The following is a 26,243-nucleotide window of genomic DNA, read 5'->3' as shown; positions in this document are numbered from 1 at the left end:
CCCATTACTCAGTACAAATATCTCCTCTTCAGAGAGGGGTTCTTCTAACCAAGCAGTAGAAAGAAGGCGCCCTCTCCAGTTCCTCTGTGTCACAGCACCCTGCCGGGCCTTCCAAGGAAACTCATGTGGTTTAGTTTGCCCCCTGCCCTCCCACTAGAGGGAGACCTTCATAAGCTCAAGGATCTCCTCTGTTACAGCCCCACTGTACCCCCAACATGGCACACCGGAGCACACATGGTTGGTGCTGGGAGTGAATATATAAAGTTTTCTCTGGGCACTGGAGTCTCAGTGATAGATTAAGTAGACTCTTGCTCCCAGAGGGGCTCACAGAATGGTGCAGGGGTCCACTAACAACAACAACAAAAAAAGCTTAAGGGTGAATCTAGCTTCCACCCCCCCCCACCCTTTTATAGTTTTTTTTTTTAAATTGTGGTAAAATCCACATAACATAAAATTTATCATCTTAACCAACCCAGAATTTGTCATAGAGTAGTTGCCCAATAAAAATTTATTGAGTGAGTTTCTCAATAACTGAAACATAGAATTATAAAACAACCCAGCAATTCCACTCCTACATATGTACCCAAAAGAATTGGAAAGAGGTGTTTAAATGAAAACACGTACACAAATGCTCACAGCAGCACTATTCACAACAGTCAAAAGGTGGAAAACAACTCAAATGCCCTTCAACTGATGAATGGATAAATAAAATGTGGTATATCCATTCAATGGAATACTATTCAGCCATGTAGAAGAATGGAGTACTGATACATGCTACAACCTGGATGAACCTTGAAGACAGTATCTTAAGTGAGATACAAAAGGCCACATAGTGTGTGTGTGTGTGTGTGTGTGTGTGTGTGTGTGTGTGTGTGTGTGAGAGAGAGAGAGAGAGAGAGAGAGAGAGGGGGGGGGTGGGATTAGTGGTAACTGGCTCAGAGGTGTAGAGTAGGTTAGTGGGTAGAGAGACTGCTTATGGGGACAGAGTTCCCTTGGTGGGGACAGAGTTCCCTTGGGGATGATAAAAATTTTCCAGAGCTAGACAGTGGTGATGGTTGCACAACATTATGAATGCACGAAATATCACGAATGGTAAACTTTATGTCCTGTGTATTTTACCACAGCTGAAAAAATAAGCAATATAAAATTCATAAATTTATTCCTCCAGCTCTCCGAATCCCAAGCGCTTGTGATGCTCTTCATGGGCCGTGTCAAGCAGTAGCTTGAGATGAACATTGGAGAACTTGGAACTTTGCATACAGCTCTGTGATTCTGTGATTGGAGTGCCCAAACCCACCTGGAGTTCCCTACTCAAACACTAGGCAGCTGGGACCAAGCCCTCCCACCAGGAGTGGGCAAACCCCCTTCCCTGCCGTAACCTACCTGATCTCCAGCTCGGTGCTGCAGTAGTGGCAGTAGCACTGGGAGGGTGACGAAGGGGTGAACCGGAAACAGAGAAAGAAACGGTAAGGGTGAGGCAAGTCACCTTGCCACCTTCCCTCCCCCCCTTCCTTCCTTCCTTCCTTCCTTCCTTCCTTCCTTCCTTCCTTCCTTCCTTCCTTCCTCCTTCCTCCCTCCCTCCCTCCCTCCCTCCCTCCCTCCCTCCCTCCCTCCCTCCCTCCCTCCCTCCCTCCCTTCCTTCCTTCCTTCCTTCCTTCCTTCCTTCCTTCCTTCCTTCCCCACCCAACTTTCTCTCCTCCTTTCCTCTCACAACATCCCGTGGTCTTGCTGATCTACTTAGCCACACCTCTCACTGCTCCCACCATCCACCCCATCTTCCAGCTTCTTCCGCAAAATGCTAAATGCTTGGTTCTTTTAAATATATATATATATTTTTATTTCAGAGAAGAAGGGAGAGGGACAGAGAGATAGAAACATCAATGATGAGAGAGAATCATGGATCAGCTGCCTCCTGCACGCCCCCTACTGGGGGTCAAGCCTGCAACCCGGCCATGTGCCCAGATCAGGAATCGAGTCATGGCCTCCTGGTTCATAGGCCAACGCTCAACCACTGAACCACACTGGCTGGGAAAATGCTTGGTTCTTAAGGGCTTCCCCTACATGAAAAAAGGTAGTGAGAAAGGAGAGAGAGAGAGGAGAGAGAGAGAGAGAGAGAGAGAGAGAGAGAGAGAGAAGAAGAAGAAGAAGAAGAAGAAGAAGAAGAAGAAGAAGAAGAAGAAGAAGAAGAAGAAATAGAATTAGAGGTGGTGGTGTTTTATAGGAATTTCTTCGGCTATGTTAGTGCTATGCAAGTCTGAGGATGGAGAGAGGGAATGGCCTAGCCAGTTTATCTCAGTGGGTAGAGCGTTGGCCTGCACACCAAAGGGTCCTGGGTTCTATTGAGGACGTGGGTTGCAGGCTCCTCTCTGGACCAGGGCCCTGGTCAGGGCTCGTGCAGGAGGCAACCGATTGATGTGTTTCTCTCACATGGATGTTTTTCTCTGTCTTTGCCTCTCTCTTCCATGCATTCAAAAAGATCAATGGAAAAATATCCTTGGGCAAAGATTAAAAACAAAAATTATTGAGAGAGGGATGGAGAGAGCGGGAGGAAGGAAGGATTTGACTTACAGAAGAGGGGTCTCCTCTCCTATATTTTGTTTGCTTGGCATCTCTTTGGCTCCCTTCTCCCCTTATTTGTGCTCCCTACCCCTCTCTTTCCTCCCACTCCCTCCTCCCTCCCTGGTGACCAGGCTCCTTCTTACCCAGTCTCCTTTATTGTAGGACACAAACAGGAAGGTGACCATCATGTAGGCGCACTTCAGCAAGTTCCATTTGCTCCTTTTCCTGAATGGCTTCTTGGTGGGCATGGTCGTTGGGGGAAGCTTAACTGGGAGGAGTGGATGGCGATGACTTACACCAAAGGTGTGCCCTCTCTATCTAGAAATTCTTGCTCTTTTGGAATCTCCCTTCTAATACGTTTATTGTTGACTTATAGCCTAATCCCATTGTACTCAGAGAGAGACCCTGAAAGACTTCAATCTGAAATTGATTGAGGCTCTAGCTTTATGAACCAACATATACTGAACCTTGGTAAGACAAAAATTCCGACCTACGTATGTGTCCTGACTGGGAATCCAACCCGAAACCTTTTGGTGTACGGGACAGCACTCCAACCAACTGACCCACCTGGCCAGAGCTCCTGGAAGGTACATTCCGCCTTGGGGTTCTGAGAACTTTCAAAATCTGTTGTTTGGTGGCGATTTTTATCCACATGCAAAGTTCTTAGCCATTAACTCTTCAGAGATTACTTCAGCTTTATTTTCTCTTGATTCTCCCTCTGAAATTCTAACCTTACATTCGTCACAACTGTTCACTGAGTATCATACGTCTTTTGAGCTCTTTTCTGTATTTTCTATACTTTCATCTATTGTGCTTTACTTGAATGATCTCTCCTGTTTTCTAGTTCAATAATCACCTTTAAAAAAAATTGGCTTTATTTAATGATACATGAATCAGGCAGCATTCCCTGAAATAATGATCCCTTTTGATGTTAAGGTCAACACCTGAAATCTTCATTTCAGTTATATGTTCTCAATTCTATAATTTCCATTTGATTATCTTTTTAAACAAAGTATAATTCTCTGGTGAAATCATTCATCTATTTTTGTGAACTTAACAATCCTAGCTATTGCCTAGTTATTTCCTATGAACCAGGAGGTCACGATTTGATTCCCGGTCAGGGCACAGGCTCGATCCCCAGTGGGGGGCATGCAGGAGGCAGCTGATCCATGATTCTCTCTCATCATTGATGTTTCTGTCACTCTCTCCCTCTCCCTTCCTCTCTGATATCAATAAAAACATATTTTAAAATAATAATAGTAATAATATTAGCTATTTTTAGGGGTTAGTGTTTTTAATAACGGGGTCACCTAGAAGCTTGCTTATATTCTCTGGTGTCCTTGATCTTGGTTTTCAGCCATACAAGACTTGCCTGATAACTTCCAAGGGGACAAGGTTCAATGATCAATAGCAGAAAGGACTGGGAAACACAAAAATGTTCCCATTCATTCCTTAGGATGGGGGGTCACCTTGATACTAGTGAGCAGTCAGAAGGGGGCAGGCTTTGGATGCCCTTGAAAAGCACTTCCCAGGTACTAAAGCCCCGACCTTGGTTACCTGAGACCTTCTCAGGGCTTATGGTAACCCAGCCTGAAGGAGATTCTCCAGATTCCATGCACTCACCTTCTTCCTTGCAGTCACTTGTTTCTTCTAAAAATGGAGGAGGAGGGGAGGAAGAGGGCACAAAGAAGAAGAAGAAGGAGAAGAAGAAGAAGAAGAAGAAGAAGAAGAAGAAGAAGAAGAAGGAGGAGGAGGAGGAGGAGGAGGAGGAGGAGGAGGAGGAGGAGGAGGAGGAGGGAAGGATAGAAGGAGGAGGGGAGGAAGAAGGAGGAGGAGAAAGAGAAAGAGGAGGGAGGAAAGGAGGGATAAGGAAGGGGGTGAAGAGGAGAGGAAGCAAGAATGAAACCATCAATGAATTATGAAATGGATGGAGACCAAACTAAACAGCGTTTCTGGGCGCCTCACACGAGAAGGGAATGCCATGAGCCTCCTTGCTGTCCCCTGATCCCAGCACTCTCCTGCCTCATGGCCTTTGCACACGCTGTTCCCTCTGCCTGGAACACCCTTAGCCCTGTCGCACACATGACTGGCTCCCTCACCTCCTTCAAGTCTTTGCTGAAATGTCACTTTGCCTGATCACCCTTTGAAAACGTACCAACCTCTCCCACAATGCATTTCCCTCTGCCTTTCCCTACTAACTTCATAGAACTTTTCAGCGTACAACAGACTTAACCTCCTTCCTTATTTTTTTCATTCTCCTCTCATTAGTTCCAGCTGGGCACATATTTTTGTCTGTTCTATTCCCTAGAATGGGACTTAGGGTAGCTAATATCTATTAGTATTTGTTGCCAGATGAATGAAAAATGTTAAACATGCATGATGCTAATGACAATGATGATGACAGAGTATAAAGGCTCTTTCAACCTTTTTTAAAAAAGCTAGTATCTCTCTATTTCTGTGTATGGGACCAAAAACCAGTAGTGTGGCCAAAGAGCAGTCACCACTTACCATTTAACACTTGGAGGCTCAGCAAACCTATGGAAGACAACATACAAATTACATACAACATACACGTAGAATTGCATAAGGCAGCATGATCAGTGCCCCCAGACCCACAGATTCAACACACTCATCCCAAGCTACCTCTCACCTTTTCTCATTGCCCCTTCCTGAGGACATTCATTCATTTCCTACATAATAAAAGGCTAATATGCAAATCGATCAAACGGTGGAATGACAGGTAACTGTGACCCGCAATGACCACCAGAGGCAGATGCTCAATGCAGGAGCTGCCCCCTGGTGATCAGTGCACTCCCACAGGGGGAGCAAGGCTGAGCCAGAAGCCGGGCTCACGGCTGGTGCAGTGGCAGTGGCGGGAGCTTCTCCTGCCTCCACGGCAGCACTAAGCCATCAGTTGGACAGGGCGCAGGCTAGGCTAGGCTGAGGGGACCCCCACCCCAGTGCATGAATTTCGTGCACTGGGCCTCTAGTTGTATTATAACTATTCATCTGGCTCCCCTATCATGTGCCTGTCTTCCGCATTAGACTATGAGTTCATGTAGAGGTATGAGAACATCTTTTTGGTTCATCTTTTTTGGTTTCCACCACGCTCCATAGTCCCGGCATATGCTAAGTATTAAAGGATATTATTGCCAGACAAGATTTCCACCAAAATCCCAGGTAATGGATGGAGTGAGATACTTACCTAGAATCTCTGATGTCGTCCATCCAGAAGGAAGTGTGGTCCCGGAGGCAAGACCATGGTCAGGTTTGCAAAGTCCAGATTGTCGCGTTTAAGGAGCCATGAGAGATGAGACCATACGTAGGGAGGAAAAACCACAAGATCAGAAGGCGGGAGATCAGGACCAATGAGAGAAGAGCCAAGATGGGTGGTGGTGGGCAGTTAGGACTTATGGCAGGGAACTGGGTCGGGGGAGCTGACCAAAATCTCATTGTGTGGGTCCGAGGGGGATCTAATGGCTTAAAGGACTTGCACAGAATCAGGGTTAGGTTGGGAAGGTAGCCACCACCTCTCCATCTACTCAGTGTCGCCATGTTGTAGGCACCTACATACTTCAGGTGGATAACGCCTACCATTAGAAAGTTTTTTTTACAACATATTTTTAAAATTTATTTCAGAGAGGAAAGGAGAGGGAGAGAGAGAGAAACATCAATGATGAGAGAGAATCATTGATCGGCTGCCTCCTGCATGCCCCACACTGGGGATCGAGCCCGCGACTCGGGCATGTGCCCTGACAGGAATTGAACCATGATCTCCTGGTTCGTAGGTTGATGCTCAACCACTGAGCCACGCCGCTGGGCCATTAGAAAGTTTTTAGGGGATATATAACATAATACATAAAGGTGCCTGACACCGATAAACTCTTAGTGACTCTTCATTATGGTCATCACCATCATCATAATAGCATCACCCATATCCCTGACTCGGGGAGGGATTGGTTCTCCTAAGACAACCCACCTCTTTGAAGGGGAAGGTAATGCATTATTTTTCAGTCCCTGGGCTAAAATAAGTTCTCTGAGAGATGATCCATGGCTAGGAATGGACCCTTGAGCAGACCTAAGAAAGTGAATATGGGCCTGGCTGGCATGGTTCAGTGGTTGAGCATCAACCTACAAACCAGGAGGTCCCAGTTCAATTCCCAGTTAGGGCACATGCGTGGGTTGCAGGCTCAATTCCCAGTGTGGGGCATGTGGGAGGCAGCTGATCAATGACTCATTGATGGTTCTATCTTTCTCTCCCTCTCCCTTCCTCTTTGAAATCAATAAAAAAACGTATTTGAAAAATTAAAATAAAATAAAAAAGTGAACACAGCAAAAGATGGGAGGGGCAGGGACATAGAACAAGAGTCTTACGTTTCAATACTGTTGAGATGTGAGCACCACGGAGGGGAAAATCCAGTAGGAGTCGTTGGCACCGACAGAAACGAGGGTGAGAGAATGAGGAAGGTGTTAATGGCTCCTTCCTAGCTCATCCCACCCCGTTGGTTCTCAGAAGAGACCAGCGCATAGGAGGGAAGTGAGAGCGTTGCCCGGATTTCATGGGATGGGCTGGGGGTCCAGGGTGAGTGGCTTTAGATGCTTCTACTATACTTGTCCCCTTGGGAGACACATTTACCCAAGTGACCAGAATACCCAGGGACTCAGTGTCCTTGGGGATTCATCCCCCAGAGATTAGGAAGATTATCAGAAGAAGATTCCCCTTGACCCATTTTTATCTCCTTTCTCTCCTGTGGGGTCAGGGGGGGAGAAAAGCTTGAGGGAAGAGTTGCACCTCTTGGATCTCCTTATTCAGTCTCCCTCTCAACAAATACGTGCAACTCAACACGTCTCTGTATTCTGGGACAGCGGTCTTCAGCTTTTGAGAATCCAATGAAGTCTGGGAACCATATATGTGCTCACCTACCCCATCACGCCTACTGCCGTGGAGCCTCCCGCATCCCCCACATACTCTCACGACTTTCAGTGCAATCTTGGGGGGAGGGGCAAGTGGACCCCCACAGCTCATCCTGAGCCTCCTTTGGAAATTGGGACAGAAGGAGACCTCCCTTAGCAGAGGGTCTCTCTTGTAATGTGGCTCTTCCATGGAGAAGAACCCAAACAGTCCCTTCTCTCTCTTGCTTTCTTTTCTTCCCAGCATCCAAGGTGCCCAAGAAATAACGTACCTTTCACTGAAGGGTGCAGCAGAGCCAGGAGTCAGAGAGTCCATATGGAAAAGAGTGAGCGAGAAAGATCAACAAGACCCCCCTCCCCCAGTCCATTCCATTATTCCTTCACTAAACAGTCTTAAAATTACTACGTTTTTATTGTGGGCCAATTATAGACTCACAGATATTGCAAAAATAGCAAAATGGGTCCTGTGTACCCATTGTCCACCTTCTCCCCCACCCCCATGGTGACGTCTTACATAACCATAGCACGTTATCAAAGCCAGGAAATTGGCATTGGCCCAATACCATTCACCGGGCTATCTACCTTACTTACTCAGATTTCACTTTTTTTTTCATGTACTCTTTTTTTTTTTGTACTTTATTAAATATTTATCTCACAGTCATGGGGAGGCTATCTATACTAATAAAAGAGTAATACACTAATTAGATCAGGAGACTTTCCGGGAGACCTTCCGAACAAAGCCATGGTGGTGGAGTTGAGGCAAAGGTGGTTAGGGGCAATCAGGCTGGTGGGGGGGGAAGTTTGGGGAGAGCAGGCCAGAAGGGGGGCAGTTGGGGGTGATCAGGCCAGCAGGTAGAGTTTTTAGGGGCAATCAGGCAGGCAGGCAGGCAGGTGAGCAGTTAGGAGCCAGTGGTCCTGTATTGTGAGAGGCAGTCAGACATCCCCAAGGGGTCCCAGATTGGAGAGGGTGCAGGCGGGGCTGAGGGACACGCCCCCCACCCCCCATGCACAAATTTCGTGCACTGGGCCACTAGTGTTAAAATAAGGACATCCTTATCTTGCTTTATAAATGAAAGAAGGGAGATTTATACAGTCACTGGAGGTGTTTCATTGAGAAGATCCAATTAATGACCCCAAACAGGTGGGTACCATTGAATCACCACCTCTCCATCTCGAAGGGAGAGTGGAAGCAGGACTTGAGAAAGAAGAATGGACATTAACCTTATTCGTCCGTTCCACCCCCATGCTGGAGCGGACTCACACAACAAATGGTTAAGTGTTTACAAATTTTTCGAGCCAGCTGTGAAACCATTGCTAGCGTGAAACCAGCCAGAGTTAAAAAGTATTTACACCACGGACATTGGCAATCACTCCAAATCAGGGCTCCCTTCTCAACCCAACCCCCACAGCTCCATTCTTGGATGGAGTCTGATTGCACTGATTTTGACCCTGACCCAAGGCCAAGTCTAAATGCAAGGGTCCTGGCGGGGTAGCTCAGTTGGTTAGAGCGTCGTTCCGATACACCCAGGTTGTGTGTTCAATCCTCAGTTAGGGCACATACAAAAATAGACCTCTGAGCCCGGCTGGCAGGGCTCAGTGGTTGAGCATCGACCTATGAACCAGGAGATCGTGGTTCCATTCCAGGTTGGGGCACATGCCCGGGTTGCGGGCTCAGTCTCCAGCATGGGGCATGCAGGAGGTGCCCGATCAGTAGTTCTCTCTCATCTTTGATGTTTCTAACTCTCTCTCTCTCTCTCCCTTCCTCTCTGAAATCAATAAAAATATATTTGGGGAGGAAAAAAGACCAATGAATGCATAAATAAATGGAATAACAAATATCTCTCTCTCTCTCTCTCTCTCTCTCTCTCATCTCTCTCTCTCTCTCTCCCTCCCTCCCTCTCTTTAAAATCAATCAATAAAAATTCTTTTTAAAACTTGCCAGGGCCCTCCCCCCAACATTTTAAAGGAGTTTCCAGGCCCAGGGGGGGCTCCAAGAAGGTACTTTCAAGGACACACACTTGGGACTGTCCCAGTACTTACTTTCTTCTTCTGTCCTATCTGGAGGTGAGAATGCAGGCGGCCAGGTTCCAGTGGGCGTGCAGAGTAAAGAGAGAAATCGGCATTAAGACTGGGATCTTGGACCCCCACCCAGGAAGCGTTCCCCGGCCAGTCAGAGGAGGAGAGCAGAGGCAGAAATGCTACCAGCGACGACGCAGGCAAGCCTCGGACTCCATCCTGAAGTCAGCCTTTCCCTTTAACAAACATCAGCGGGACATCAATGTCCTCGGGATGGAGGATGCATGAAGATTGGGCGGGCAAGGCCCCTACATGCAGAGAACGTTAGTGAGCCAAGTCTGGTAGGAGAAGCAGCCAACAGAAGAGCCCTGAATTGAGGACAGGTGGGACATGTGTTCCTGGGTGCACCTGTGGATACGGTGGGGCACCTATAAGGAGGGGGGGCGATGGTTGCTGACCTGTTGGGGGTGCCAGGGAAGGCATCTTGGAGACTTTGTTTCTGGGTCTGAAACCTGAAAGATGAGGAGGGGTTAGCCAGGCGGAGACATTGGGAAGGAGAGAGAGAGAAGCAGCTCAGGCAGAGAGAAGAGCGTGGGCTTGGTGTTGGAAGGGGGGGAGGTTTGTGCAGAGCTTTGGTGGGTTGCGAGAGACCCTCCGTGAGGCACCACGGCAGAAGATGGCTGTGGCGTGAGAGTCACCAGAGCCAGAGGATGTGGAGCCGTGTAGGTACGGTAATGTGAAAGACCTCAGACTTCTTGTTAAGAAAAATGGGGTCCTGGTTGGGTAGCTCAGTTGGTTAGAGCGCTGTCTTCATACGCCAAGGTTGCAGGTTCAATCCCCGGTCAGGGCACAGTACAAGAATCAACCATGCCAAAACCGGTTTGGCTCAGTGGATAGAGCGTCAGCCTGTGGACTGGAGGGTCCCAGGTTCGATTCCTGTCAAGGGCATGTACCTTGGTTGCGGGCACGTCCCCAGTAGGGGGCGTGCAGGAGGCAGCTGATCCATGTTTCTCTCCCATCGATGTTTCTAACTCTCTCTCTCCCTTCCTCTCTGTAAAAAAATCAATAAAAATTATATTTAAAAAAAAGAATCAACCAGTGAACACATACATAAGTAGAATAAGAAATTGATGTTCCTCTCTCTCTCCCTCTCAAATCAATCAATCAATCAATCAATCAATCAATCAACCAACCAATAGAAAATGGTGTGGCTCAGTTGGTTGGAACATTGTCCCGTGCATCAGAAGGTCACTGGTTCGATTCCTGGTCAGGGCACATGCCAGGGTTGTGGGCTCCCTCCCCAACAGGGGGTGTGCAGGAGGCAGCTGATTGATGTTTCTGTCTCATTGATGTTTCTAACTCTCTCTCCCTCTCCCTTCCTCTCTGTAAAAAATCAATAAAATATATTTTCAAAAGCTACATTAAATAAACAATATTCATTTTAAACAAACAAGGAAAAACTGACTCCATACATCTGCATTTTCTTAAAGAAAAGAGAAAATAAACACCGGAAAAAAATAAAGTCCTCACACTTACCATCCGTCGACAGTCTGCTCATCATACCTGAGGAAGAAGAAACGCCAAATGATGTGTAAACACAACAGAAAGACTGTTCCTCATTAGTACATTTCCCCCAGATCAACAAACTCTCTTCTCTGGGAAGTATGGCTATGATGCTTCAGGCATCTTGTAGGGTTTCCTCAATATTCCCACGGTCCCTTTTCCGAGCCCCATCACCCCAAGCAGGAATCATTTGCCTCTAATCCAATTTAATCCCCTCCCCCTCTCTCTTTCTTTTTAAAAATATATTTTTATTGATTTCAGAGAGGAAGTAGAGGGAGAGAGAGATAGAAACATCAATGATGAGAGAAATCATTGATTGGCTGCCTTCTGCATGCCCCCTACTGGGAATCGAGCCCAAAACCTGGGCATGTGCCCTTGACCAGAATTGAACCTGGGACTTTCAGTCCACAGGCTTATGCTCTATCCACTGAGTCAAATCAGCTAAGGCCTGTTTATTTGTTCCTGTTCTCCCCCACTGAGTTCATAAACAGTGAGTATAGCTGGTCCATCTTTGGGTTTCAATCACCCAAACATGGGTCCCCCTCCCCCAAGCATGAGTACAGGTACATATTCATGCTCAGAAATTCTTGCTCAAAGTCTTCCATCGAAGTTCACTGTCCAAGGTCACCAAGATATTTACCTAGGATTCCTGATAGCAGCCCATCCAGGCGAGGAGTCAATACGGAGGTCAAGGTTGCAGGTGTGGTACAGAATGGTGGGATGGGGATCACCCAGGTGAAGCCATAAGTAGAAAAACCAAAAACAAGATCAGATGCTGGGTGCTGCAAACAGGATGGGAAATAGAATCCACAATGGGTCCACCTAACTGCCCTCCCCTGCAGGCCTGATCTCCCCTAACTGCCCTCCCCTGCAGGCCATATTGTGGCAGCCATCTTGTGACGACATGGGGGTGGCCATCTTGTGACAACATGGGGGCGGCCATATTGTGATGACATGAGGGCATTGCACAAGGGCTCGAGGGCCACCTAGGCTTTTATTAGTATAGATACTAGAGGCCCAGTGCATGAATTCATGCACGGGTGAGGTCCCTCGGCCTGGCCAGCAATGAAGGCCTATGTGTGTGTGTGGGGGGCAACCAACCAGGTGGAGGGACCCCCAGGAGGTTGGCCGGCCAGCCTCCCTATCGGGGCCTATGGGGGAACTGGCTGGCGGGAGGGGCTGTGGGTGGTTGACCAGCCGGCTCTGCCCCTGATTGGGGTGGGGGGGCCAATCAGGAGTGGGGCCAGCTGGGGGGGATGGGACATGGGAGGTTGGGGTGCTTATCGGGGCTGGATTGGGCCAGTTGGAAGCCGCAGTGCACATCATAGCGACCAGTCAAGCTCCTATAGGTGGAACTCCCGCCCGAGGGGACAATTTGCACATTGGCCTTTTATTATGTAGGATATTTTTAAGTGATTTGTTCGAAAATTAAGTAATTTTTCCCACTAGATATAACATAAATTGAATTCATTCGTTCCAGACCCACACATGATTCCATTTTAACCTGGTTTATATACAGCACATGTTAATGTACTGTTTACTCTATAAACAAACACTTCTTTTCTTAAATTTATCGGAGACATCACTGGTTCCAGGAGTCTCTTTCAGGAAGTCAGTATGCAGTATCTTTGATTCCTCTCGTATCACTGGCTAATTGCTGTTCATTTATCTAATCAATGGGGGGACAAATGTAATACTTTCAACAATAAAGATATTTTAAACAAAAAACACGGATTTTGTAAACCTTTTCTTTAGGGAGCAGCTAGGACCCCTGTAGCAGGGCCACAGACAAGTCCCAGCCTGGAGGGCAGAGCTCTCCCAGCATAATTAAGCCTGACCTTGCAGCTCTCCCTAATTCCTTCCTAAGAGGTTAATGGGCTGTGGGAGGTGCAGCAAGTGTTGCCAAAACAGGAACATTTGTATACAGTTAATCTACCCTTGTTTTAATCAGACTATGAAATAAAGCATCAGCTTGCAGGCTTGGTCTTTTGTGTCCTCATCCAGGCACGGGAGATCTACCAAGCCCCAGCTGTATTCTCTTGTCTGTCTTTTCTTCAATCCTTCACCGCCCCTCCTCAGGTTCACCCTTGGCACACTTTTCATGATAACAAAGTATGATTCGCTTAAAATAAAGTAAAAAAATTAAAAATAATGTCCAGCCCTGGCCTGTTTGGCTCAGTGGATAGAGCGTCAGCCTGCGGGCTGAAGGGTCCCAGGTTCTATTCCGTTCAAGGGCACGTACTTCAGTTGCAAGAGGCAACCGACCGATGTGTTTCTCTCGCATCGATATTTCTCTCTGCCTTTCCCTCTCTCTTCCACTCTCCCTAAAAATCAATGGAAAAATATCCTCAGGTGAGGACTAACAAAAAACAAAACAAAACAAACAAAAAAGAATGTCCAGCTAAGACGGGGCAAACGCGGGCTCTGAAGACAGAGGGGCCTGAGCCTGTGCACTTGCTGCTACCAGATGCCATCTCACTTCCTGATGGGGCTCCTCGCTCCCCAACTTGCAAACCCAGCCATAGTGCTGTGGTGCCATTGGACTGAACTGGCGCCGGGGGAAGGAAGGCCCATGGACGCCATCGGCCATCGGAAACTTCCCCTGTTGGACAAGGGCGTCATCAGGAGAAGGGAGGGAGGCGGGCCAGGGCTTACCTTTCAGTACTGGACAGGCACCCAGCAGGACAGAGGGGACCGATGGTGGCCGGCGGGGTCAAGTTCCCAGCAGAGGGGCAGAGAAAATACGAGATGAATGAAGTCACCCTGGGGCCTCAGTGCACCCCGTAGGCCCCGAGATGGGACGGGGAACCAGAATGAGAAGCTGTGACCCACTTTATGAGCCACGGGCCCCTTTGGAGACACACATATCCCAGAAGTCGGAGCACTCCCGGGATCATGGTAGTGCCTCCCCCCATCCCTTTCCCCCCTTTCCCCCACCCCCCGCCCCTTCCTCCCCTCACCCCCCAAACTCCCAGGCAAGTTTTCCTTGTCCCTCTCTCTTTCTCCTAAGCTCCATGGGCCCTTCTTCGGCCTCTGTAACTTGTTCCCTGAAATCTATGCAGTTGCCCCCCCCTTCCCCCCCCCTCCGGGACCTGCAGATTCCGGGTTTAGATCCCATGTGGGATTGAGAGTTTCTGCATCTGCCCTGGTTGCCTGTTGTGGGGAGCGGTTTCACCTCTCCCCTTTGCCCCTTCCTCCTCTGGGTTGGAGGGCTCCCTATTCATGTTCAGAGGAGGAGACAGGACTTACATTTGACTGGAGGGAACCACAGAACCAGGAGCCAGAGGATCAACATGGGAAATAAAAGCAACAGAGAGAGTAGGGTTACTACTGACATGACCCACCTGGGTTAATTCCCACACGCGTTTGTTATTCCTGCATTCACCTGCCTAGCGTTATGTGGGGAGGGGGTTCACAAGAGGCTATTTTTATGTTATCACCACATAAACCTCCTAGTTATGCCCGGACCCCAAGGCCAAGCCTGGGTACCAGATCCAGGTCCCTCCTTTCCCCAGAATTCCCCGGGGGGGTCTTAATCGGTGAAGGAATCGGAAAGGAGCTGGGTCTCGGAATATGGACTTGGGGTTTCCGTGGTTCTTACTTTTCTCTTCGATTGCCACTGGAAGCAGAGGCATTAGCCATCCGGATCCCAACAGGAGCAGGGAGCAGGGAGCAGGGAGCAGGGAGCAAGGAGAGAATTCCGAATTAGACGCAAATCACTGCAGTGACCAAGGAGAGCAGAGAGCCCACCCAGCATTTGCATCAACAAAGCCACGTGGGTTTATCCAATTATCCATCCATCACTTCTCTATTATCTATCTATCCATCCATCATCTACTCATCCATCCATCCATCCATCCATCCATCATCCATCTTCTATCCATCTATCCACCACCCATCTACCCATCAATCATCCATCTATCCACCCATCCATCCATCACCCATCCATTCATCATGTATGCATCCATCTATCCTCCATCCATCATCCATCCATCCATCATCACCCATTCACCATTTATGTATCCATCCCATCCTCCATCCATCTCTCATCCATCAATCCTCCATCTATTCATCATCCATCCATCCATCCATCCATCCATCCATCCATCCATCCATCATCCATCATTTATGCATCCATCCATCCTCCACCCAATCAGCCATTCATCTATTCACCATCCATCCATCATCCACCTACCATCCAACCATGTAAGGACTCAGCACCTTCCTGCCCCAGGACCTGTGCACCCAGGACCGTCTCCCCTACCTCTTTACCTGACTCGCCCCTACACATCGGCGACGTCACGCCTCAAATGTAACCTATCCAGAGAGGCTTTCTCTGAATCGCCACATGAGGCTGTTTATCTGCGTGACACGAGAATTCCACGACCTTGGGGCTCATCTGTCTTTTCGCCCACGGCCTCGCTCGCTTCAGCACACGGGACACACCGGGAACCCAGCACACGTGTGTGGAGCAAATGACGAAACAGGAACTCGGCTCTGTGGCGAGACTGCAGTGCTGTCTCCAACATGTGGTGTCTTCATGTTGGGAGGGGCAGGGGTCTGACTAGAACTCTGTACCCTACTAACATTAACCCCCGGGCACAGCACGCACACAGCTCACTGAGGACACTCAGCCCAGCCTGCGGACTGGAGGGTCTGTGATGCCCACTGGTCCCCGAGGACGGTGAGGATGTGCGGGCAACGTACCCCCGCCCGTTACCGCGTCCACGGTAAAACCCGGACGCAGACACGAGTCTGTCCATCTGCAATGGCAGGGACCCCCATACCCAGCACGCCGCCCCCCTCCCATCTCCTCCGAGGAAAAGGGAGAGGAGAGAAAGATAAATGCCACATGATCTCACTCACTTGTGGAATATAATGAACAACATAAACCGATGAACCAAAATAGAGCCAGAGGGAAAAAAAATACCTTAGAATATAACAGAAGTAATCCTGTTATTTGCAGATTTTTAATATTTCCTACAACTTTTGTGATGATATACTATGTTAGGACAGTTTTGGTAATATTAGTATATTTAAAATCTTTTTTCTTGAAATATTTTAATTGCATGTAATATTATATTTAAAGTAGTTTTTCTTGAAATATTCATGTTTTTTGGGTTTTGTTTTTTTTTAAAGAATTTTTGTGAGTTTATTTGAGCCAAACTGTCAACATATGCAGGGAAGCAGAACCTCAACGAACTGAGATAATGCTCCGGAGAATGGCGGGTTACATCTGTATTTATACATTGCCATCAAAGGAGGGACATAGGTGGGTTACAGGAAATTCACTGGTGATGGATTAAGGAAGTGGGATAAAGCAAAGCGGGGGAAACCCCTGGGATTGGATAAAAAGTGAAATGATGGACACAAAATTAGGTGGGTGCAGGAACGATTAACATGATAATGAAGGGATTTGTGGTCTCTGTCCTGGCGCCCAGCACATCTGGGTGTGCCCCAGGGGGTCCAGTGAAACATTAATGTTTATTGCATGTAACATCATTATACTTAAAATCGTTTTTCTTGAAATAAAAAAAAATAATAAAAGAGAGAAAAGGGAGGGGAGACTGTCGGAGCCTGAAGCAAGAAGGAGTCTGGTGAGACGTCGGGTAGCCCTGTCTGAGGCCGGCCCGCACGGTGGGGAGGGCCGGAGGGAGGCCAGAAGGGGGGCAGCGTTACCTTCGCGGGGGACGCAGGCCTCGGCGAGCCCCAGGAGGAGCAGAGCCAGCAGGGACATCTTCGGGAGCAGCTCCGGTCTGCGCATGGCGGGCTGGGGTCGGTGGACGGACCTTCCCGGACAAACAGGACTCAGCTCAGCCCCGCTCTCCGAAGGCCAAGGGCAGAACTGGCTGCCCACACGTGCCCTCCGGCCGGCCCACAGGCCCGCAGGGACCCAGCTGTGCCCACGCCCCCAGCTACTCTCACAGAACGGCTGCTTCCTCCCGCCCGCAGCTGCCCTCGGTCTGAGAGCGACCTGTGGGACAAGGTCGGGCCGGGCATGGTGCTGGCGTCCAGGACCCGCAGACCAAACCCTGCCGTGTCCTGTTTTGGTAGAACCAATGAGCCACGAGTGTTGGTTTTTTTACATTAAAAAATAATGGTTTTATTGCCCGACCGGTGTGGTTCAGTGGATAGAGCGTCGGGCTTCGGACTGAAGGGTCCCAGGTTCGATTCTGGTCAAGGGCATGGACCTTGGTTGCGGGCACATTCCCATCAGGGGGTGTGCAGGAGGCAGCTGATCGATGTTTCTAACTCTCTATCCCTCTCCCTTCCTCTCTGTAAAAAAATCAATAAAATATTTTTTTAAAAAATAAAAATATCCTGGGGTGAGGATTAACAAGACAAACAAAATGTAAGAAAAGAAAAGAAAAAAGAAAATGCTTGAGAACCAGGGACAGGGGGTGGTTGAGCAACATTGTGAATGCACCAAATATACTTTTAAGTGGATGATTTCGTGGTAGGTGACTATTACCTCAATTTTAAAAAAAGTTTAGTGTGCAAAAAGATATGAAAGTCTCTAGGAATAACGCTAAAATAGCAACCTGAATTTAAAAAAAAACACCTCCAAGCACAGCGACTACCTATAAAACGAATCACATTGAACACTTACACCAGCAGCGACCGCCTGCCCAGCTCTTCACGGGGAAGTTAATGGAAACTCTTTGAGCCTCGCAGGCCCAGGTCGTGCCAGGAGGAGCCCCGAGCTCGGTCCGGGAGGGAAGAACGCGCTGTCTGTCCTGCCCCAGGGCCGTTCCTCCCACAGAGCAGCCCCCACACAGGTGGCTGCCGCCTGAGCAGGTCTTACCTGCCTGGCCCCCGCCCCGCTCCTCTGACCGGGGCAGCCGGCTTCCTGCTCCCACTGCCCAGGACAGGCCACGCCCTGGCCAGGTGCTGGAACCCACCACCCATTTCCTGGGCTCTGTTTGGTCAGTTCCTTCACACGCTTCCCCGATGGGCCTCTCGGGGTTCCTTGTCCCCCCACTGACCCGACGTGGGAGCAAGGAATTTAAGGGATGTGCCCACGATCAGGGATACTCTCTCATCAGTGATGTTTCTACTAGTATCTCTCTCCCTCTCCCTTCCTCTCTGAAATCAATAAAATATATATATATATTTTAAAAAACATACAGAGGGTTGGCCTGCAGACTGAAGGGTCCTGGGTTCGATTCTGGTCAAGGGCACGTGCCTGGGTTGTGGGCTCAATCCCCAGTAGGGGGCACGCAAGAGGCAGGCAATCAATGATTCTCATCATTGATGTTTCTCTCTCTCTCTCCCTCTCCCTTCCTCTCTGAAATACACACACACACACACACACACACACACACACACACACTAGAGCAGTGGTTCTCAACCTTTCTAATGCCGCGACCCTTTAATACAGTTCCTCATGTTGTGGTGACACCCAACCATAAAATTATTTTCGTTGCTACTTCATAACTGTAATTTTGCTACTGTTAATGAATTGTAATGTAAATATCTGTGTTTTCCGATGGTCTTAGGCGACCCTGCTGGCGGTTCTCAACCTGTGGGAACGCACTAACCACCAGGGGGCAGCTCCTACATTGAGTGTCTGCTCCCCTGGTGGTCAGTGCTCATCAATCGTTCCTGGTTGTTTTGCTGTTAGGGTCAATTTGCATATTATCCTTTTATTATATAGGACATATACACTGAGTGGCCAGATTATTATGATCTCTGAACGCATAATAATCTGGCCACTCAGTGTATATCCTATATAATAAAAGGCTAACATGCAAATTGTCCCCTCGACCAGGAGTTCGACCAGCAGGCAGGCCGGCCATCCGCCCATGTCCCCTCCCCCTGGCCAGGCTGGCCAGACTCCACCCATGAATGAATTCATGCACTGGGCCTCTAATATATCTTATCTAATAAAGAGGGAATATGCTAATTGACCATCATGCCCTCAAAGATGGCGGCGCCCACAGTCACAAGATGGCAGCACCCAGTCCCCTCAGCCCTGCTGGGGTGGCAGGTGTGCGGCACAGCCAGGCCCACCTGCCTCTGGAGTCCCCCAGTCCCCTCAGCCCCCCAGCTGCCCAGGGCCGGCCTGAGGTGCAGGCAAGCCTTGGATGGCGACTGCCCAGCCGCCCAGGGCCGCTGAGGCTCAGGTAACCAGGGCCGGCTGAGGCTTGTGCTGCTGGCAGTGGCAGCAGCAGAGGTGTGATGGGGCGTCACCTTCCCCTGGTGGCTGGGTTGCCTCCCACCCCTGAGGACTCCCGGACTGTGAGAGGGGGCAGGCCGGGCTGAGGGACCCCCCCTCCAGTGCATGAATTTTCATGCACCGGGCCTCTAGTGTGTGTGTATATATATGGAGAGAGAGAGAGAGAGAGAGAGAGAGAGAGAGAGAGAGAGAGAGGCCAGATTATTATGCATTCAGAGATCATAATAATCTGGCCACTCGTCTATATATATGGATTTGCCCAGAAGGGCCGTGCAACATCCCTTCTGAGAATGAGCTAGGAACCCAGATTTCTCTGTCTCCTCAGCGCCCACCCAGGCCTAGAATGAGGTGGGTGCCCAGTGTCCACCATGGGGTGTCTACGTGGCCCAAAGGAGGCCCATAGAGAAGGCTGGGGTGATCCCCTGCCCCTGACCCCATAACTCCCGAGAGCTGGCAGCAAGGGGCCAGGAGGGGCACGTTCCCGAAACCCGCGGGAGGCCCCTGCGCCTCTCTGTCTAACAGGATCAGGCCGCCTGGCAGGAAGGCCAGCGTGGGAGGCGGCCAGCTCCTCGGCCCGGCGAGGACGGACGGTGGGCGTCTGGCGTCTGGGCATCAGGGACCTGTCTGGTACTGGAGGGACTCCCCGCCCACGTTCCAGGAGCCAGTGGCCCATATCCACCTGTGACTTCTCCCGGGACGAGGAGGTCAGCCTCGGTGCATTTCCAGCTGCCCGGCCCTGGGGAGGCAGCAGGGGTGCGGATTCTCAATACTTCCCTAGCGTTTGCTCTCCACTCGCATCCCTCTCCCCTGGCCCCGCCAGCCCCCCCTTTCCTGGGGCCCCTTTCCCTGCCCTCGCTCCTTCCCCTGGCTCCGAACCCCGATACCCTTCGGGGATGATGGCCAGGGTGGGTGTGTCCCTCCAGACATGTCTCCGGGGATGTCCCACAGACCTTCTCACTCGGTCCCCCCTTCAGACCGGCTCCCCCTTGTGGGTGTCCCTTCGGGGAACCCCCAGAGCCACGTGTTCGATGCTCTTTGCCTCCTTGTGCAGCAGAGGCACCCACGGCATCGGCCCTTCGCGCTGTCTGAATGTTTCTCTGACTTTGTCTTTCTCAGGCCACTGCCTCACTCCAGGCGAAGTCATGGCACTGTGGGGTGTCCCCGCCCTGGTCCATGCACCGGGGCATCTTTCCCCAGACTCCCAGATTGCTTTCTTTTTTTTTTTATTGATGAGAGAGAGAGAGAGAGAGAGAGAGAGAGAGAGAGAGAGAGAAACACTGATGTGAGAGAGAAACATTGATCAACTAGTGGCCAGATGCACGAAATTCATGCACATTAAAAGGGAATTAATTAGAGGAAATATTTTAATATTGCTACTTGCCCTTTTCCTATAATCGAAGTTTCAGAGATGAAAGAAAATTAGTAAAATGTATATGAAAACCTTCCTCCTGTCAGAGTCTGGGGCGTGCCGTGGGACCCAGAGTCAAGTCTCCACCCACCCATGCCTGCCTCGAAATCACGCGAGACCCAGCCCCAGCCAGCCCCACCCCTGTCAAGCCCTGCCCTGGGGGGGGGGGGCGCGGGCTCGGCCTCAGGTCCCCCTGTGGTAGGGGATGACGGCCATTTGTATATTAGCTCTTTATTTTATCGGATTGCCTCCCGAATGTGCCCTGACCGGGGATCAAACCCACAACCTGGGTATGTGCCCTGACCTGGGGTCCAACCTGTCACGCTTTGGTGCACAGGACGATGCTCCAACCAACCGAGCCACCGAGCCAAACGCTAGACTGGCGTGTTGCTGTTGTTGTTGTTGTTAATCCTCACCTGAGGATATTTTTCCCCATTGATTTTTATGGAGTAGAAGGGATTGTGAGAGACACAGAGGGAGAAACATCAATGGGAGAGAGACACTAGACTGGCGTGTTGCTGTTGTTGTTGTTGTTGTTAATCCTCACCTGAGGATATTTTCCCCCATTGATTTTTATGGAGTAGAAGGGAGTGTGAGAGACACAGAGGGAGAAACATCAATGGGAGAGAGACACACTGATTGGTTGCCACCCCGTGGCTGACCGGAGGCCGGGGGACAAGCCTGCAACCGTGGTATGTGCCCTTGAGCGGAATCAAACCCGAGATCCTTCCATCTGGGGGGCTGAGGCTCCAGCCACTGAGCCAAACCAGCCAGGGCCAGACTGATATATTTTTTTAAATATATTTTTATTGATTTCAGAGAGGAAGGAAGAGGGGGAGAGAGAGATGGAAACATCAATGAGATGGAATCACTGATCCGCTGCCTCCTGCACGCCCTACACTGGGGATGAGCCCACAACCCGAGCATGTGCCCTTGACCAGGAATTGAACTGAATTCTCTCTCATCATTGATGTTTCTATCTCTCTCTTCCTTATCCCTTCCTATGAGAAATGAATAAGAATATATATTTTTTAGAATACAAAAAATGTGATGTATTAGACTTCCATATTGCACTGGGTATTCTGTAGGGAATCTGGCCACTCTCCTGGGAGCTCCCTATTTTACAATGAAATAAAGGATAACGGGAAGACAAACAAGGGATAAGGGCTGAATCGTGAAATATTTATTGAAAAATCCAGCAAGACTGACACAGTATGGGTCCAGTAGGGAACATGAGTAATTGTTGGGGGACCCCAATTCTAATTCATAGCACCCCGCTGTCTAAGGGCTCATAGGCCATTTCTGCACCAGAGGGGACCCCTTCCTTTCCTCCTGGGTCAGCAGGGACCCGGAGCCCCCGGGGCACTCCTTGGCAGGTCCTTTGGTGGCGTTGGAACGTCCCCAGCTGGCGGAAGGCCCCGTCGCACTGGGGACACCGGTAGGGCCTCAGGCCCGTGTGGGTGCGCATGTGGACGTTGAGGTTCCCTCGGTGGCTGAAGCTCTTGGGGCAGACGTCGCACTGGAACGGCCGCTCCTGGGTGTGGACCCGCTCGTGGCCACGCAGCGTGGACGCGTGGGTAAACCTCTCCTGGCAGACGGTGCAGCGGTACGGCTTCCGGCCCGTGTGGATCCGATGGTGGGCCTTCCGGTCCGAGGCCTGAATGAGTCTCTTGGGACAGTAACGGCATTGGAAGGGTCTCTCTCCTGTGTGTGTCCTCTGGTGAAGGTCTAACTGAGATTTATAACTGAATCTTTTGCTGCAGTCCTGACACCCGTACGGGGTCTGTCTCCTGGATTCTTTGCCAACAGGGTGACCAGTTGGCTCCACGGTGTTTGATGCACCGACTGAATGGCATGACTGGTCATGCAGCCGTGTGTCCGGAGCGGTGACTGTAGAGGGGCGGGGCACGAAGAGTGCCATTCTGGAGACGGTGCTGACGAGAAGCAACATAGTCTGCGTAACTGACTGTCACCTTCTCACTGCGGTACCTGGTGAGTCTGAGCGTTTCTCTGAACTCACTGGTGATTGGGGCCTGAAAGCCACCTTTCCTGAGCAAGGCGTCGATTGTCTGGATCTGATCCCAGTCTTGCTCCTCAGCGACCTCAGGTAAGTAGGTGGCCGCCCCTCTGACACCGTTTTCATGGATGAACTCAATCAGAATCCCATGGACGCCCACCTCCCAGTCCAGGTAACCCCTGGCTTCCTCAAAGTTCGTCAGGAGGGAGACGGAGCAGGAGAGGGGCGGCAGCTCCTCTGGGGTCAGGGGGGGGAACCGGCGGTCCTCCAGGGCACTGGCCAGCGTGCACTCCCTGAGCCCCGAGTGGAGATTCGTGGCGGAGAAGGTGCCAATGCAGCCACGGAGCCGCTGGTCCCGCCCCGTCCTCCATGTCACAAAGAGCGGATAGGGCTCATCGGTGAACCCAGGCGGTCGAGGCTGAGGGAAGCCATGGAGGTGACGGCAGAGGACATCGAAGCAGTAGCAGCACATCTCTGCGGTCACCACCTGGTTCTTGGTGGCGCCGGCAGTTCCGTTGGGCCGGGGAAGAGGACTCTGAGCTCCCGATTCGGGGTTCATTCGTGTAACGGGAGAGTTTCCAGGTCCCAGAGTTAAGTCTGACACGTTCTCCCGACCGCTGCTGCCATCCATCTCGACGTGGAGTCTAAGGAACAAAATAAACGACCACAGTCACTCCCAGACCCGGAGAACGGACTGGTGGTTGTCCCAACGGGGCCTGGGGGAGGGGAGGCACTGCCAGGCACCCTAAGATGCACAGGACAGCACCCCCACCCACCCCTGAAAATAAAAACGAATCCGGTCCAAAATGCCAACAGTGGCCTAGACTGCAATCCCTGGTTTTGAATGGAAACCACAGACCCCCGTGTGAAGGGGGTTTGGGGGGACCCTTGGTTTTCACACGATCGCAGAAATGATGCACAGCGCACACACCTGGGTCATTCTGAGACCAACCTCCATCCATCCATCCTCCATTCACCCACCCAGCCAGCCAGCCATCCAACTTTCTCTCCGACCATCAGTCCATCCATCTGTCCTCACTCCCAAACACCCAGCCTTGCCCGGCCTCGGACATCCTCACCCCACTCACCGCCTCCGAAGCGCCCTGTCCGCATCCGCTCCTCCTGCAGCCTGGCCTGGCGAGCTCTGAGCCAGGGGCTGAAACCCGCCTTTTTACACACACGCTTCTGGCTTCACTTCCTGTTCCCGCCCCGCCCTGTGATTGGTTAGAGACCAGGCATTGATCCTTTTTTCATAATCTCCTTAGACAGGGTTTCCGGGAGAGAAACACCCCGCGGCCCCATGGGGTGTTGGCCTCTGAGCTCCTCAGCGCGTGTCTGCAGCGTTTGAAGGACCCCAGACACGTAGGCCCGGCCCTGGCGGGTGTGGCTCAGTGGTTCCAGCGTGGGCCTGGGTGCCGAGGGGTCACGGAGGGTCGCAGGTTCGGTTCCACTCTACCTTTTTCTCTCCCTAGAATCGATTTAAAAAGAATAAATAAAAAGTAAAGCCCAGCCAGGGTGGCTCAGTGGTTGAGCATCGACCTATGAACCAGGAGGTCAGGGCTGGATCCTTGGTCAAGGGCACAGGCCTGGGTTTCAGGTTCAATCCCCAGTGGGGGGCATGCAGGAGGCAGCTGATCAATGGTTTTCTCTCATCATTGATGCTTCTATCTCTCTCTCCCTCTTCCTTTCTCTCTGAAATCAATAAAAAGCTATAAAAAATATGTAAGTTGTTAAATTTCATGTGACTTGTATCTTATCTCAATTAAATAATGCTTTTTAACTTTATTTTTATTGTTGACGCTATGACAGGATTAACGGGTCTCTTCTACATAATCTCATCAAAGATAATGCTCTTTCCTCTTGGAAATATCGAGGAAGCAAGAATTTTAATGAGAAATGTTCACCCCAGCTGGTTTGGCTCAGTGGATAGAGCATTGGCCCATGGACTGTAGGATCCACGTCATGGGAACATCCCTCAGTTGCAGGCGCAATTCCTGGCCGGGCAAAGGGTGGGTGCACGAGGCAACCAATCTATGTGTCATCCCAACATCCATGTTTCTCTCCCTGTCTCTGCCTCTCCCTTCTGCTCTGTCTACAATTCAATGGAAAAGCATCCTCGTTCAGGATTAACCAACAAGAAGGAGGAATTGTCACAGGCCCTAAGGGACCTTCCAGAGGCAAGAGACACTTCCCAGGATTCTCAGAGACCAGGTTTCTCTCAAGGGCAGCAGCTATGAACACAGAGCCCCAGCCATCCTTCCACCACAGGGAGGGTGTTCACCTAAAGGTCAGGGCAAGGTCGCTGGAGAGTCAGGAAGATGAGACCCTAGGAGGTGTGTGTGTGTGTGTGTGTGTGTGTGTGTGTGTGTGTAGGAGGTTCCCTAGATTTCCTGTGTGTGGAAGTTGAGAACCCATGTGTGAAAGCATGAAGCTAGGAAACTCTGGGGATTCAGAGGTTTCCTGTCAGTGGAAATCATGGAGAAGGTAGGGATTTGCCTGGTCATTTCTAGAACATTTGGGCTCCTTTCACGTTAAGAAAGCCTTGGAAAAACAAACAAAAAATCACCACCAACAACAAAGACAGCCATGGAGTCACAGAGAAACATAAAACCAGCGCCAGGATATGGAAGCATCCCACATGCCCATGAACAAGACGACGGGATCCAGCAGAGGCAATGCCTCTACACAGGGAACATTACTCGGCCATAAAAAGGAATGAGACCCTTCCATTTGCCAAAGCTGGGATGAGCCTAGAGGGTCTCAGGCTGCCAGAAATCAGCCAGTCAGAGAAGGGTGAGTTACCACTAGATTTCCCTTCCATGTGGAGTCTAAAGAACAAAATGAATGACCAAACTCACTCCCAGACACGTAGAACTGACTGAATGCTGTCACAACTGGGCCTGGGGGGGAGGGGGGAAGAGAGGCACTGCCAGGCACCCTAAGATGCACAGAACAGCACCCCACCCCACCCCCAAAATAAAGATGAATCTGGTCAAAAATGCCAACAGTGGCCGAGACTGCACAGTCCTGGTTTTGAATAGAAACCACGCCCTGTGTGTGAAAGGAGTGCGGGGGGATCCTTGGTTTTCACAGGATCTCTGAAATGATGCACAGCGCACACACCCAGGTCATTCTGAGACCAACCTCCATTCATCCATCCACCCATCTCTCCATCCACCCAGCCATCCAGCCATCCAGCCATCCTTCTCTCTGACCATCAGTCCATTCCTCGGTCCTCACTGACTTCCAAAAGCCCGGCCTCGCCCAATATTGGACGCCCTCGCCCCACTCACCGCCTCTGAAGTGCCCGGCCCGCATTATATTCCACCCTTGATTGGAGCATTTAATCCACTTACATTTCAAATAATTGTTGATATGTGTTTATTAACATTTTCTTATTGATATCTGTAATGTTTTATATTGATTTCAGAGAGAAAGGGAGAGAGAGATAGAAACATTGATGATGAGAGAGAATCATTGAGTGGCTGCCTCCCTCAACCCCACACTTAGGATCGAGCCTGCAACCTGGGCATGTGCCCTTGGCCGGAATCAAACCCGGGACCCTTCCGTATGTAGGCGGACCATGTATT

At 50.3% G+C, this 26,243-nt stretch overlaps 2 protein-coding genes across 2 annotated transcripts; both read right to left on the bottom strand.

Moving 5' to 3' along the window:
• Window positions 1–1,379: 1,379 nt before the first annotated feature.
• EDDM13 (epididymal protein 13) lies at window positions 1,380–16,813 on the bottom strand (the record flags this gene model as incomplete). Its single annotated transcript, XM_079799845.1, has 5 exons — window positions 1,380–1,421; window positions 2,703–2,827; window positions 4,183–4,209; window positions 5,068–5,094; window positions 16,729–16,813. 5 exons carry the CDS (start codon window positions 16,811–16,813, stop codon window positions 1,380–1,382), a joined length of 306 nt encoding a protein of 101 aa, XP_079655971.1.
• Window positions 16,814–21,900: 5,087 nt separating this feature from the next.
• On the bottom strand, window positions 21,901–23,284 carry LOC307116171 (AMMECR1-like protein; the record flags this gene model as incomplete). The annotated part of the gene is made up of 2 exons (XM_079799844.1): window positions 21,901–22,305; window positions 22,505–23,284. The coding sequence occupies 2 exons, from the start codon at window positions 23,282–23,284 to the stop codon at window positions 21,901–21,903; spliced, it is 1,185 nt and encodes a 394-aa protein (XP_079655970.1).
• Between the last annotated feature and the right edge of the window lie 2,959 nt (window positions 23,285–26,243).

This window comes from Cnephaeus nilssonii (assembly GCF_951640355.1).
Source record: "Cnephaeus nilssonii genome assembly, chromosome: 20".
Classification (NCBI taxonomy): Eukaryota; Metazoa; Chordata; class Mammalia; order Chiroptera; family Vespertilionidae; genus Cnephaeus; species Cnephaeus nilssonii.
This window is presented reverse-complemented; position numbering and strand designations above follow the sequence as displayed.